The following is a 14,172-nucleotide window of genomic DNA, read 5'->3' on the forward strand; positions in this document are numbered from 1 at the left end:
AACCTAGTATATACAGAAACCAAAGAGGAAAAAGAAATCCAACACAGGCCAGGTGTGGTGGCTCATCCCTATAATCCCAGCACTTTTAGGAGGCTGAGGCAGGAGGATCACTTAAAGCCAGGAGTTCAAGACCAGCCTGGGCAACATAGTGAGGCCTCACGTCTACTAAAAATTTTTAAAACATAGCTAGGCATGGCAGCACGCTCTTGTAGTCCCAGCTACCTCGGAGGGTGAGGAGAATGTAAAGTGAGTCACACACGTTTTTGGTTTCCCAGTGCATACAAAAGTTATGTTTACACTACACTATAGCCTATTAAGTGTGCAACAGCATTATGACAATAAAAACAACATACCTACTTAAAAAAAATTGCTAACAAATAATCTGCTGAGCCTTTAGAAAGTCATAATCGTTTAGGTGGTGTTAACAGGTCTTTGCCTCAATGTTGATGGCTACTGACTGATCAGGGTGATGAGTAGTGAAGGCTGGGGTGGTTGTAGCAATTTCTTAAAATAAGACAACAATGAAGTTTGCCTCATCGACTGACTATTCCTTTAACGAAAGATTTCTCTGTGGCATGCAATGTTTTTGATAGCATTCTAACTGCAGAATTTTCAAGATGGGAGTCAATCCTCTCAAATTTTGCTGCTGCTTTATCAACTAAGTTTATGTAATATTCTAAATTATTCTGTAATCTTAAAAATGTGCACAGTATCTTCACCAAGAGTAGATTCCATCTCAAGAAACCACTTTTGCCAGGTGTGGTGGCTCACACCTGTAAGCCCAGCACTTCGGGAGGCTGAGGGGTGCAGATCACTAGGTCAGGAGCTCGAGACCATCCTTGCCAACACGGTGAAACCCCATCTCTACTAAAAATACAAAAAACTAGCTGGGTGTGGTGGCACATGCCTGTAGTCCCAGCTACTCGGGAGACCGAGGCAGGAGAATTGCTTTATCGCAGGAGGCTGAAGTTGCAGTGGGCTGAGATTGTGCCACTGCCCTCCAGAGTGGGTGACAGAACAAGACTGTCTCAAAAAAGAAGAAGAAAAAAAAAAAGAAACCACTTTCTTTGCGCATCCACAAGAAGCAACTCCTCATCCATTCAAGTTTGAGCATAAGATATTGCAGTAATTCAGTCACATCTTCATACTCCACTTCTAATTTTAGTTCTCTTTCTATTTCCACCACATTTGTAGTTCCTTCCTCCACTGAAGTCCTGAACCCCTCAAAGTTATCCATGGGGGCTGGAATCAACTTTCTCTAAACTCCTATTCATGTTAATATTTGGACCTCCTCCTGTAAATCACAAATGGTTTTTCTCCCCCAAATTAGCCTTGACTTGAAACTCAACAAATGTTCTTAATGTCATCTAGAATGGTGAACCTTTTCCAAAAGGTTTACAATTTACTTTACCCAGATCTATCTGAGGAATGACTATGATAGCTATAGCCATATGAAAGGTATTTCTTAAATAATGAGACTGGAAAGTCAAAATGCCTCCTTGATCCATGGGCTGCAGAATGGACATTGTATTATCAAGCATCAGAACAACATTAATCTCTATGCACATCTCATTAGAGCTCTTGGGTGACCAGATGCATTGTTAATGAGCAGTGTTGTTTTGAAAAGAATCTTTTTGTCCCCAAGCAAGAGGTCTCAACAACGGGCTTAAAATGTTCAGTAAACCATGCTGTAAATAGATGTGTTGTCATCCAGGTTTTGTTGTTTCAATTACACAGCACAGGCAGAGTAGATTTAGCATAATTCTTAGGAGCCCTAGGATCTTTGATATGGTAAATAAGCATTGGCTTCAACTTACAGTCACCAGTTGCATTAACCCCTAATAAGAGAGTTAGCCTATCCTTTGATGCCAGGCATTGATGTCTCTTCTCTGGCTATCAAAATCCTAGATGGTATCTTCTTCCAACAGCGGGCCATGATTCATCTGAAAATATGTTGTTTAGTGTAGTCATCTGATAGTTTAGATGTTTGTCCCTCCAAATCCTATGTTGAAATTTGATCCCCAATGTTGGAAGTGGGGTCGAATGGGAAGTCTTTGGGTCATGGGGGCAGATTCCTCATGAATGGCTTGGTACCCTACCCAAGGTAGTGGGTTCACATGATATTTGGTTGTTAAAATAGTCTGGGACCTCCTTACTCTTGCTCCCTTCTCCCTCCATGTGACTGATATGCCTGCTCCCACTCTGCCTTCTGCCATGAGTAAAACCTTCAGACCACACTAAAAGCCAAGCAGATGCTGGTGCCATGCCCACACAGTTTGCAGAACCATGAGCCAAATAAGCCTCTTTTCTTTATAAATTACCCAGTCTCAAGTATTCCTTTATAGAATGCAAAATGGACTAATAAACCACCTTCGTCAGTGCTCTTAGCTAAATCTTCTGGATAACTTATTGCAGCTCCTACATCAGCACTTGTTGCTTCACCTTGCCCTTTTATGTTACAGAGACAGATTCTTTCCCTAAACCTCATGAATAAATCTCTGCTGGCTTCCAGCTTTTCTTCTGCAGCTTTATCATCTCCCTCAGACTTCACAGAACTGAAGGGAGTTAGGGCTTGCTCTGGATTACACTTTGGCTTAAGGGAATTTTGTAGCTAGTCTGATCTTCTATCTAAACCACTCAGACTTTCTAAACATCAGCAATTGGCTGCTTTGCTTTCCTATTATCCTTTGTGTGTTTACTAGAGCAGCACTTTTAATTTCCATCAATAACTTTTCCTTTGCATTCACAAGTTGGCTAACTGGTGCAAGAGGCCTAGCTTCAGGCCTGTCTCAGCTGTCCACATGCCTTCCTCACTAAACTTACATACTTACAGCTTTTGGATAAAAGACGGGGAACTCTGATTTCCACTTGAACACTTAGAGGCCACTGTAAGGTTACTAATTAGCCTAATTTCAATACTGTCAGAGAATAGGGAGGCCCAGAAAGAGGAAGAAAAAAGGGGAATAGCCAGTTGGTGGAGCAGCTGGAACACACACATTTACTGATTAAGTTCATCATCTTATATGGGTGTGGCTCGTGGCACCCCAAAACAATTACAATAGTAATACCAAAGAGCACTGATCACCATGATAGATACATAATTTAAAAGTTTGAAATACTGCAAGAATTACCAAAATGTGACAGACATGTTAGCGTGTGCTGGTGGAAAAATGGCACTGATCAACTTTCTTGACATGGGATTGCCACAAACTCAATTTGTAAAAAATGCAGTATGTGCAAAGTGCAATAAAATATGTATTTATAAAATTAATATTTAGTAAACAACTAAATTTATTTAGGACTGCCATATGTTAGCTTTCCAGAATCTGACACTACTTCAACAGCAGATATATAGTCATGTGCCACATAAGAACAGTCAACTAGTTGGGAGCGGTGGCTCACGCCTGTAATCCCAACACTTTGGGAGGCTGAGGCAGGTGGATCGTGAGGTCAGGAGATCAAAACCATCCTGGCTAACACGGAGAAACCCCGTCTTTACTAAAAATACAAAAAAAATTAGCCGGGCCTGGTGGCAGGCACCTGCAGTCCCAGCTACTTGGGAGGCTGAGGCAGGAGAATGGTGTGAACCCGGGAGGCGGAGCTTGCAGTGAGCAGAGATCAAGCCACTGCACTCCAGCCTGGGCAACAGAGCAAGACTCCGTCTCAAAAAAAAAAAAAAAAAACTGTTATATAAACAGTTGTCCCATAAGATTATGAAGAAGCTGAAAAATCTGTATTCCCTAGTGACATCATAGCCATCCTAAGGCCTTAGTGCAATGCATTACTCAGGAGTCTGCAGTCATGCTGATGTAAATAAACTCAGTGTTACCAGTCATATAAAACTAGAGCAAATACATTTATGTACTCTATAGAATACTATACTTGGTAATGATAATAAATGACTATGTAACTGTTTTATGTACTTACTATACCTTTTATCACTAGAGTATACTCTCTCCACTTACATTAAAAAAAAAAAATTGACTCACAGGTGGTGGCTCACACCTGTAATCTCAGCACTTTGGGAGGCCAAGGCAGGAGGCTCACTTGAGGCCAGTTGAAGCCCAGCCTAAGCAACAGAGTTAGACCTCGTCTCCACAAAAAGATTTAAAAAATTAGCTGGGCGTGGTAGCACACGCCTATAGTCCCAACTACTTGGGAGGCTGAGGTGGGAGGATCGCTTGAGCCTGGAAGGTTGAGGTTGCAGTGAGCCATGATGGTGCCACTGCACTCCAGCCTGGGTAACAGAATGAGATCTTGTCTTTAAAAAAAAAAAAAAGAAAGAAAAAGTCAACTGTAAACAGCCTTAGGTAAGTCCTTCTGGAAGTATTCCAGAAGAAGGCATTGTTATCATAAGAGACGATAGCTCCATGGATGTTACTGCCCCTAAAGAGTATCCAGTGCGACAAGATGTGGGGGTAGAAAGCCATGATATTGCTGATACTGACTTTATGTAGGGCTAGGTTAATGTGCGCATGTCTTAATTGTTAACAAACCTTTTTTTTGTTTCTTTTTTTTTTTTGAGATGGAGTCTCGCTCTGTCGCCCAGGCTGGAGTGCAGTGGCGCGATCTCGGCTCACTGCAAGCTCCGCCTCCCGGGTTCATGCCATTCTCCTGCCTCAGTCTCCGGAGTAGCTGGGACTACAGGCATGTGCCACCATGCCTGGCTAATTTTTTGTATTTTTAGTAGAGACGGGGTTTCACCGTGTTAGCCAGGATGGTCTCAATCTCCTGACCTCATGATCCACCCACCTCGGCCTCCCAAAGTTCTGGGATTAACAAAGTTTTAAAAGTTAAGAAAAAAAAACAGTACTATAGAAAAAAGCTTAGAGAATAAGGACATTAAAAATATTTTTGTGCAGCTATATAATCTGTTTATGTTTTAAGCTAACTGTTTTAACAAGAGTAAAAAAGTTTTTTACATTTCAAAAATGTATATCTTATTTATAAAGATACAGTAAGCGAAGGTTTATTGTTGAAGAAAAATCTTTTAGTAAATTATAGCCTAAGTGTACAGTGTTTATAAAGTTTACAGTACTGTACAATAATGTTCTAGGCCTTCAGATTCACTCATCACTCACTGACTCACCCAGAGCAGCTTCCAGTCCTGTAAGCTTCATTTAGGATTAAGTATCCTAAACAAGCATACCATTTTTTATCTCTTATATCATATGTACCTTTTCTATGCTTAGATATGTTCAGATACACAAATATTCACTATTATAATTGCCTACAGTATTCAGCATAGTAACAGGCTGTGCAGGTTTGCAACCTAGGAACAGGCTACAGTCTAGGTAAGAGTAGGCTAAGTTAGTGTGAGTATACACTATGATATTTGCAGTGACAAAACTGCCTAACAATGTATTTCTCAGAACGTATCCCCATAGTTAAGCAACACGTAACTGTTTTGAGAATGCACTGTCAAATTTAAGTGTAATTACTTCACAGAGTAAATATAACTGTAATTTCTCTGTTATGTCTAGTGAGATCTATATTCATCTTATTGGGGAGTTTAAGTCACACTCTTATGTGACTGCAGGTATTAATAAGCAGACAAAGGTCAAGGCAGACTGTAAGAACTGTCTGGCCAACATGGTGAAACCCTGACTCTACTAAAAAATACAAAAAATTAGCCGGGCGTGGTGGCGGGTGCCTGTAAAAATCCCGGCTACTCAGGAGGCTGAGGCAGAAGAAATGCTTGAATCCGGGAAGCGGGGGTTGCAGTGACCTGAGATCGCACCACTGCACTCCAGCCTAGACAACAGAGTGAAACTCCATCTCAAAAAAAAAACAAAACAAAAACAAACAACAAAAAAAACCAAGAACTGACCGGGACTTACAAGGTTTAAGATAGCAGGATTCAGATCTAAGACAAGCAGGAGGTAGAAAAATGCTATCAAGTTTTTGAAGCAGGCCAGGTACAGTGGCTCGCACCTGTAACCCTAAGCACTTTGGGAGGCCAAGGCAGGCAGATCGCTTCAGCTCAGGAGTCCAGTCTGGGCAAAATGGTGAAACCCCATCTCCACTTTAAAAAAAAAAAAAAAATTAGCCAGGCCTGGTGATCCACACCTGTAGTCCCAGTTACTTGGGGGGCTGAGGTGGGAAGATCACTTGAGCCTGGGAGGTGGAGGTTGCAGTGAGCTGAGATTGTGCCACTGCACTCCAGCCTGTGAGACCTTGGCTCAAAAAAAGAAAATAAAAAAATTTTTTTAAAGTTTTTGAAGTAGATATCAAAATGCTGCCCACAACTTGCTTCTAAATACATCAGGTGAGTTGGGGGTAGGAAGGTAGGGAAATAGGTGTGCGAATAGAGTATAAACAAGATCAGCCGTGACTTGATTATTGTTGAAGCTCAGTAATGGGGAGCTGGGGGCAGGCGGCGGGGGAGGGGGACGGGGAGTGGGGGCTGTCATTGTACTATCCTCTTTATTTCTCTAGGTTTAAAAATTTTCCATAATAAAGTTTAGAAGTTATACATAAACGTGCATATAATATACATGTAACAGAAAACCTTATACATTTAATAATATAATGAATAAAATCAGTTTGAGTTGACCTTGGCATAAATTCATCCTGCTATTTTCATGAAAATACAAATATACATAAACTGTACAGAGAATAAGAAACTCTCCATGTCTTTCACACCTAAATTCTTGAAGTTAGTTAATCCTTACAAATATGCTCACTAGGATAGAAAAGATCATTTCTATAGCTATCTTAGAAAAAGACAGTCACTGTGGATATACTACAACTCTCTAACCAAAAGGAAACAAATCTCATAACCAGGAAACAGAGGGGGGGAAACAGAAAAAGAAAAGCCAGAGTCCCTTTCACTGGCCAGAAAAGAAAATAACACAGAGGCAGTCAGCTTAGAGATCTACCAGATAAAACCTCAAGATGGCTGCTGGTAATATGGTAATATATTTAAAAGCAATCTTGAAAAGTACAGACATTAAAACTTAAGTTACTCTAATAAAAGTAAGTGAACATTCAAAGAATACATCTAGTTGAACATTACTAAGAAAAATTAGATTTGCCATTTCTCTAAAATAAAAACCATTCTTTCAGGGCCATTTCATTATCGCTATTTTTTACTATGGACAAATCAGGCAGGGAGATGTAACTAAGTACACCAAAATTAACAGGGCATACAACCAAATCAATTATTTATTTGAGACTTTAACATAGGGCTACAAAAAGTTTTGTAATTATGTATTTCAAAACATGTAGTGAAAGAAAAAATGTATATACTGAAAGAAACATACACTGAGATAAATTGGGCTTCATCGAAATTTAAAACATGTGCTTTAAAGGATAGGATTGGCTGGGCACGGTGGCTCACGCCTGTAATCTCAGCACTTTGGAAGGCTGAGGCGGGTGGATCATGAGGTCAGGAGATCGAGACCATCCTGGCTAACACGGTGAAACCCCGTCTCTATAAAAAATACAAAAAAAAAAAATTAGCTAGGTGTGGTGGCAGGTGCCTCTAGTCCCAGCTACTTGGGAGGCTGAGGCAGAAGAATGGCATGAATTCGGGAGGCGGAGCTTGCAGTGAGCAGAGATCACACCCTGCACTCCAGCCTGGGCCACAGAGCGAGACTCCATCTCAAAAAACAAAAAAAAAGAAAGAAAGAAAAAGAAAACAAAATTAAAACCCAAAATCCAACATCAGAGCTTGCACTCTTAACTGATATAGTTTATCAACCTTCCTTAATAAATAAAACACTGATAAATAAAAAAGACATCCAATTTGAACCTGATTATCATCCTCTTCCCACATGGTTTACGTACCGCCTGATTAGATTTACCATAACCAGGTAGTATCTTCAAAATTAGGGCATGAAAACCTATCATTCATGACAAAATATTCACATTTTACTTACCTTCTGTATTACTGACTGCTGGCTCAGGTGTGATTCTCCCATCAGTAATATTAGAGCTCTCCTCATCAGCATATATCAGATGGTCCTCTTTATTTTCTGGCCAGCGTGGAACCTCGCTTGTGTCTGTTGAACAGCTGCATACATCTTCATTCTTGTTGAAGTATCTTTGTAGCCACCCTGGCACAATATTCTTAACAGATTCTGTAACCCTGCTAAGAATGCCCTATTGAGAGAAAAAAACATATTATGACAGTTTTAGAAATTTATCTTTTTAAAATAAGTACCTACTCACTGAAAGCCAGGCCAAGCAAAACACAATGGTGTCCAACAAGTTTGCCAAAATTCAGTTACTACAGTTACTGCTAACATAACAGTTTTTACAAATTCTACAGATGTGAAATTCTTTCTTTCTTCTATATGCATACATAAGGCAATAATTGTCCCAAATGGCTGCATTATTCTAATCCTTAAAAAACCCCAAAAGGCCATCAAATACTCAATGTCGATTTTAGATTTATTAATATGTAATACATGTTTTAATCTCAGAGAAAAGGCATCCATTTTTTCCCAGTATGTTAAAACATAAACAATACTTTCAATAGCTTTCTCAAGCAATTATTTTACTGCACATGCTTTAAGATAAATAAAAATTCAGACAACTAGAAATACGAGAGTTAAAAAAAAAAAATACAGGAACTAAAACAATCTGGCGAAGCGAGGTGGCTCATGCCTGTAATCCTAGCACTTTGGGGGACTGAGGTGGGCAGATCACCTGAGGTCGGGAGTTCAAGACCAGCCTGACCAAAATGGAGAAACCCCATCTCTACTAAAAATACAAAAACTTAGCAGGGCATGGTGGCGCATGCCTATAATCCCAGCTACTCAGGAGGCTGAGGCAGGAGAATCGCTTATATCCAGGAGACAGAGGTTACAGAGAGCCCAGACTGCGCCATGGCACTCTACCCGGGCAGCAAGGGCAAAACTCCATCTCAAAAAACAAAACAAAACAAATAAACAACAACAAAAAAAACAATCCAACAAAAATAAACTCAAGAAACAATCTAAAATCTTTTCTGATGTTGAAATTTCACTACAGCAAATGTTGGCTGAAAATCTCAGTGATTAATTTTATTATGGTAACTTCTTTTTTTTTTTTTTTGAGACGGAGTTTCACTCTTGTTGCCCAGGCTGGAGTGCAACGGTGCGATCTCAGCTCACCACAACCTCCGCCTCCTGGGTTCAATGGATTCTCCTGCCTCAGCCTCCCAATTAGCTGGAATTACACCACACCCAGCTAATTTTGTATTTTTAGTAGAGACGGGGTTTCTCCATGTTGGTCAGGCTGGTCTCGAACTCCTGACCTCAGATGATCCGCCCACCTCTGCCTCCCAAAGTGCTGGGATTACAAGCATGAGCCACCGTGCCCAGCTATTATGGTAACTTTTAAAAGAAGAAAGGGAAAGTAATGTGGTATAATAGCTGTCACTATTATTTTTATTGTAGTTTGGCTATGTGCTAGACACTATTCTAAGCAATTTATACATATTATTTAGTTTAATCCTCACCATAACTTTATGAACTAATATCCCCACCTTGTGCATAAGACAAACAATGAAGTTAAATAACTTGCCCAAAGTAGAAACACAACTACCACAGTATATCTAAGACAGAGTAAAAGTATGGGCTTTGGGCTCACGCCTGTAATCTCAGCACTTTGGGAGGCTGAGGTAAGCAGATCACGAGGTCAGGAGATTGAGACCATCCTGGCTAACACGGTGAAACCCCGTCTCTACTAAAAATACAAAAAATTAGCCGGGCGTGGTGGCGGGCGCATGTAGTCCCAGCTACTCGGGAGGCTGAGGCAGGAGAATGGCGTGAACCCGGGTGGCGTAGCTTGCAGTGAGCCGAATGTGCAGTAAAATAATTGCTTGAGAAAGCTTGCAGTGAGCTGAGATCTCCTGGGCGACAGAGCGAGACTCCATCTCAAAAAAAAAAGTATGGGCTTTGGGATTGCCAGCACCTAGGGTAAAATTTGAGGACCTCCCTGTACTTTGATTTACTCTAGGTAAAATAACACTGCCTCCTATTATTTATAGTAATTATAATGAAAATCAAATGAAATAATGTGAAGGCATGTATCAATTTACAAGGTGTAACAGAAACATACTGAAAACTTTACTAACAAGGAAAAGCTGGCAATAAACTGGGGTAAGGTAACCAATTTTAGGCAACAATTTATTTCACGAAGCAGATTTAGTAGGATTTCAAAGAAAGAGTCAAAGAAAGGAAAAAAATGACTCAGTAGGTACAGAAAACAATAAAATCAAGGCAGAATATATAAATCTACCTAGAAGGGAAACTCAAGACAGAGGCCTTAAAATATCCTGCCAACAAAAAAAATGGAAGACATTTCTGATACAGGCACTTGAATAGTAATTTCCTTACTATGTGAAAAGGTAGCCGGGTGCGGTGGCTCACGCCTGTAATCCCAGCACTTTGGGAGGCCGAGGTGGGTGGATCATGAGATCAGGAGTTCAAGACCAGCCTGACCAATATGATGAAACCCCGCCTCTACTAAAAATACAAAAAAAAAAAATTAGCCGGGTGTGGTGGTGTGCATCTGTAATCCCAGCTACTCAGGAGGCTGAGGCAGGAGAATTGCTTGGAACTGGCAGATGGAGGTTGCAGTGAGCTAAGATCACGCCATTGCACTCCAGCCTGGGCAACAGAGCAAAAGCGAGACTCCATCTCAAGAAAAAAAAGGAAAGGTGTAGGTAACAACTGGGAAGCATGTAATTATTCTTCCACGTATTGTGCAAATTTTCAATAGATCTACAAGTAAGCTCTCTATCAAACACATGAAGCCAAGTTCTAGAACACTAACTACTGAACAACACCAATTCACTGTTCCCTTTTTTTTTGCTAATATTACACAGTATTAGTTACTATGGAAAGAAAGCCTATATACCTATATCCAATATTTAATATTTGTAAAAACACATCTAATACTAGTTACTTATCCCATTTCCATACTTCAAGACTTGAAAGTGTTTAAAAGCTATAATACAGTTTAAGACAGACTTAAGGCTGGGCGTGGTGGCTCACGCCTGTAATCTCGGCACTTTGGGAGGCCGAGTCTGGTGGATCACTTGAGGCCAGGAGCTGGAGACCAGCCTGGCCAACATGGCAAAACCCCGTATCTACTAAAAATAGAAAAATTAGCCAGGCATGATGGTGCATGCCTGTAATCCCAGTTACTAGAGAGGCTGAGGCAGGAGAATCGCTTGAACGTGGGAGGCAGACGTTACAGTGAGCCAAGATCGGGCCATTGCACTCCAGCCTGGGTGACATAGCGAGACTCCAGCTCAGAAAAACAAAAAAAGACTTAAAAACAAAGACATACTTGATATAGGTGACAGGCTAGCTAAAGCACTATAGCAAGAATTTTTTTTTTTTCCAGAGACCTGTGTCATACCAGGTAGAGTGCAATGGCACGTGATCATGGCCCACTGCAGCCTCAAACTCCTGGGCTCTCATCTCAGCCTTCCAAGTAGCCAGGACTACAGGCCGACTACCACATCCAGCTATAGCAATTCTAGAATTTAATGTAGATTTAAAAATTTTTTTGTGGACTTCAAGTAAGGTGTTTAGCTACTAAACGTATCAGAGATTCCTGTGATCCCTATCCATCTGGAAGGCAAGTATAGAACAACTTTAAATTGGCGCCACCCTCACTCATAGATCCCTCATGTGGCAACATTAGGTATCTTCAAAAACAATTGGAAAACAAAACTGGTCAAAGTGGATATAATAAAGCTCACTCACTAAAATACATGAACTTAGATTACAGACCTATTTTCTATACTAAAATTTAACCAACTTAACTAGTCTCAGCCCAGAAGAGCTTAATACAGGAACAGTGAGACAGAGACATTACTAGTGGCACAGTGAATGACAGCATGAGGAGTAAAAAGGAATGCAGGCTATATTAGCTAGAACTGTGGCACAGGCCTGTAGTCTTAGCTACCTGAGAGGCTGAGACAGGAGAATCACTTGAGCCTAGGAATTCAAGGTTGCAGTCAGCTATGATTGTACCACTGCGCTCCTGCCTGGGTGACAGAGACCCTGTTTCTAAAAACAAAAACAAAGACAAAAAGAAAGGAGGGAGGATGGGAAGAAGGAAGGAAAATAATAAAATGGACCTGGAACCAGTATGAAGGAAAAAACATCCTTGTGTTTCAATACCCTAATATACCTTTGTAGGTTAAATGACCCTAAGTCATTAAGAAAAAGTTAAATTAAGCTTAATATAATTGAGTGGTCCTCAAAGTGTGATCCCTTTTTAGCAGTATTATCAGCATCATCCCAGGTCCTTCTCCAGCCCTTAGTAGGATAATCTCCAGAGGTAGGTCCCACCTGTTTTACCAAGCCCTCTGAAGTGATTCTAATATTGGAAATCAGATACGTTTCAGGAAATTAAGATACATTTTAGAGAAGCCCCTCCAAAACAGATGAATAAAATTGTGCATTCTTGAAAGGCTTAATCTTCAGTTATCTAGAAAAAATATACATGTGGAGCACTAGTCAGACAATATTTAAGATTATAATGAAAATATTCTAAAGTGAATCAGGTAAACAAATCTTACAGACCATTTTAGACTGTGCTAAATACATACAGTTCATAAAATTATTTTCCTAGTGTTTCCCAAACTTTAGCCATGATTTTCACCTGTACTGTTTTTCTCTGAATCCACTCACTTGGATTTAAAGTTTTTCTTTAAGTCTACTCACTTTTCTTAAAATTTAGCTTTTTCCTACACACACACACACACACACACACACTTATAAAATCACAGATTTGATGCTTGTATCCACTTGCCCTTTTCTCAGCCCATTTTTGATAGGCTGTTTCTATGGACTGCATTACCAACTGGTTTCTGGTAAGACTGCCCCATGAGAGATATTAGACAACACTAGATATTAGAGAATGGGAGTAAAGAGAGGTCTTTTTCTGTGCTCCTCCCTGCTTAAATCTTGCTCCATCTCCAAAACTACCACTCCAGCACCCCTCCACTCCAGTTACAGCATTTCTTCCCTTTATTCTTCCAGTCCTAGAGAAGGTAGTAGCGTTCTGCTATTAGTCTCTGGGTATCTTGCTATCCTGTATTTATTCCATTAACCACCAGCATATCTCTAAGTAGACCCTTCTTAAAGATACTTCCTTTGAGGCCGGGCACAGTGGCTCACGCCTGTAATCCCAGCACTTTGGGAGGCCGAGGCGGGCAGATCACTTAAGTCAGGAGCTGAGACCAGCCTGGCCAACATGGTGAAACCCCAGCACTACTAAAAATACAAAAATTAGCTGGGTGTGGTGGCACACTCCTGTAATCCCAGCTACTAGGAAGGCTGAGGCAGAAAAAACGCTTGAACCCGGGAGGCAGAGGTTGCAGTGAGCTGAGATCGTGCCACTGCACTCCAGCCTGTAATCCCAGCACTCCCAAAGTGCACCACCACCGCGCCTGGCCTAATACTTCTCTAGTAGAAATTTGCATGGCCTCTTTACTTTTTCAGGTCTTTGCTTATATAATAGGACACCCATCTCATTTTGCTTCCCAGCTTTATTTTTTATTAAAAATTTTTTTCTATATTTTTTTCAAAATTGGGTATCCCATTCCACCTACTTTATTGATAGCACTGAATCACCATATTATATGTTTATGTGTTACATATTATGTTTACTTGTTTCCTTGTCTTCCTAACTTAGAACATAAGCTCCAAGAAGGCAGGAACTTGTTCACTGCTGTATCCTCTGTATTTAATGCTTGACATGTGGTATGTGATCAGTAAGTACTGATTGAATGAAGAATAGTAATGTTTGCCTTTACCTCCATGAGTTAGTATAGATTCTAAAATATTCACCAGGATAAAGACCCTTTTCTGGTCCATTTATGTACTGTTTTACAGAGATGAAGGTTGGGATAAAGAAATAAAGGATAGGAGCTGGGCCCGGTGGCTCACGCCTATAATCCCAGCACTTCCTGAGGCCGACGCGGGCGGATTACCTGAGGTCAAGAGTTCAAGACCAGCCTGGCCAACATGGTGAAACCCTGTCTCTACAGAAATACAAAATTCAGCTGGGCATGATGGTGATGCCTGTAATCCTAGCTACTCAGGAGGCTGAGGGGGAAGAATCGCTTGAACCTGGGAGGCGGAGGTTGCAGTGAGCCAAGATCGTGCCATTGCACTCCAGCCTGGGTGACAGAGCAAGACTCCGTCTCACAAAAAAGAA

General features: G+C 40.7%; 1 protein-coding gene across 2 annotated transcripts in view; it reads right to left on the reverse strand.

Annotated features, from left to right (window-relative positions):
* Window positions 1-14,172, reverse strand: part of NUP153 (nucleoporin 153) — a 92,646-nt gene that overhangs the window by 66,735 nt on the left and 11,739 nt on the right. For both annotated transcript variants that reach the window (XM_019028648.4, NM_001300774.1), the window contains 1 exon segment: window positions 7,884-8,106. In XM_019028648.4, the coding sequence (XP_018884193.3) occupies window positions 7,884-8,106 (223 nt within the window).

This window comes from Gorilla gorilla, chromosome 5 (genome assembly GCF_029281585.2).
Source record: "Gorilla gorilla gorilla isolate KB3781 chromosome 5, NHGRI_mGorGor1-v2.1_pri, whole genome shotgun sequence".
Taxonomy (NCBI): domain Eukaryota; kingdom Metazoa; phylum Chordata; class Mammalia; order Primates; family Hominidae; genus Gorilla; species Gorilla gorilla.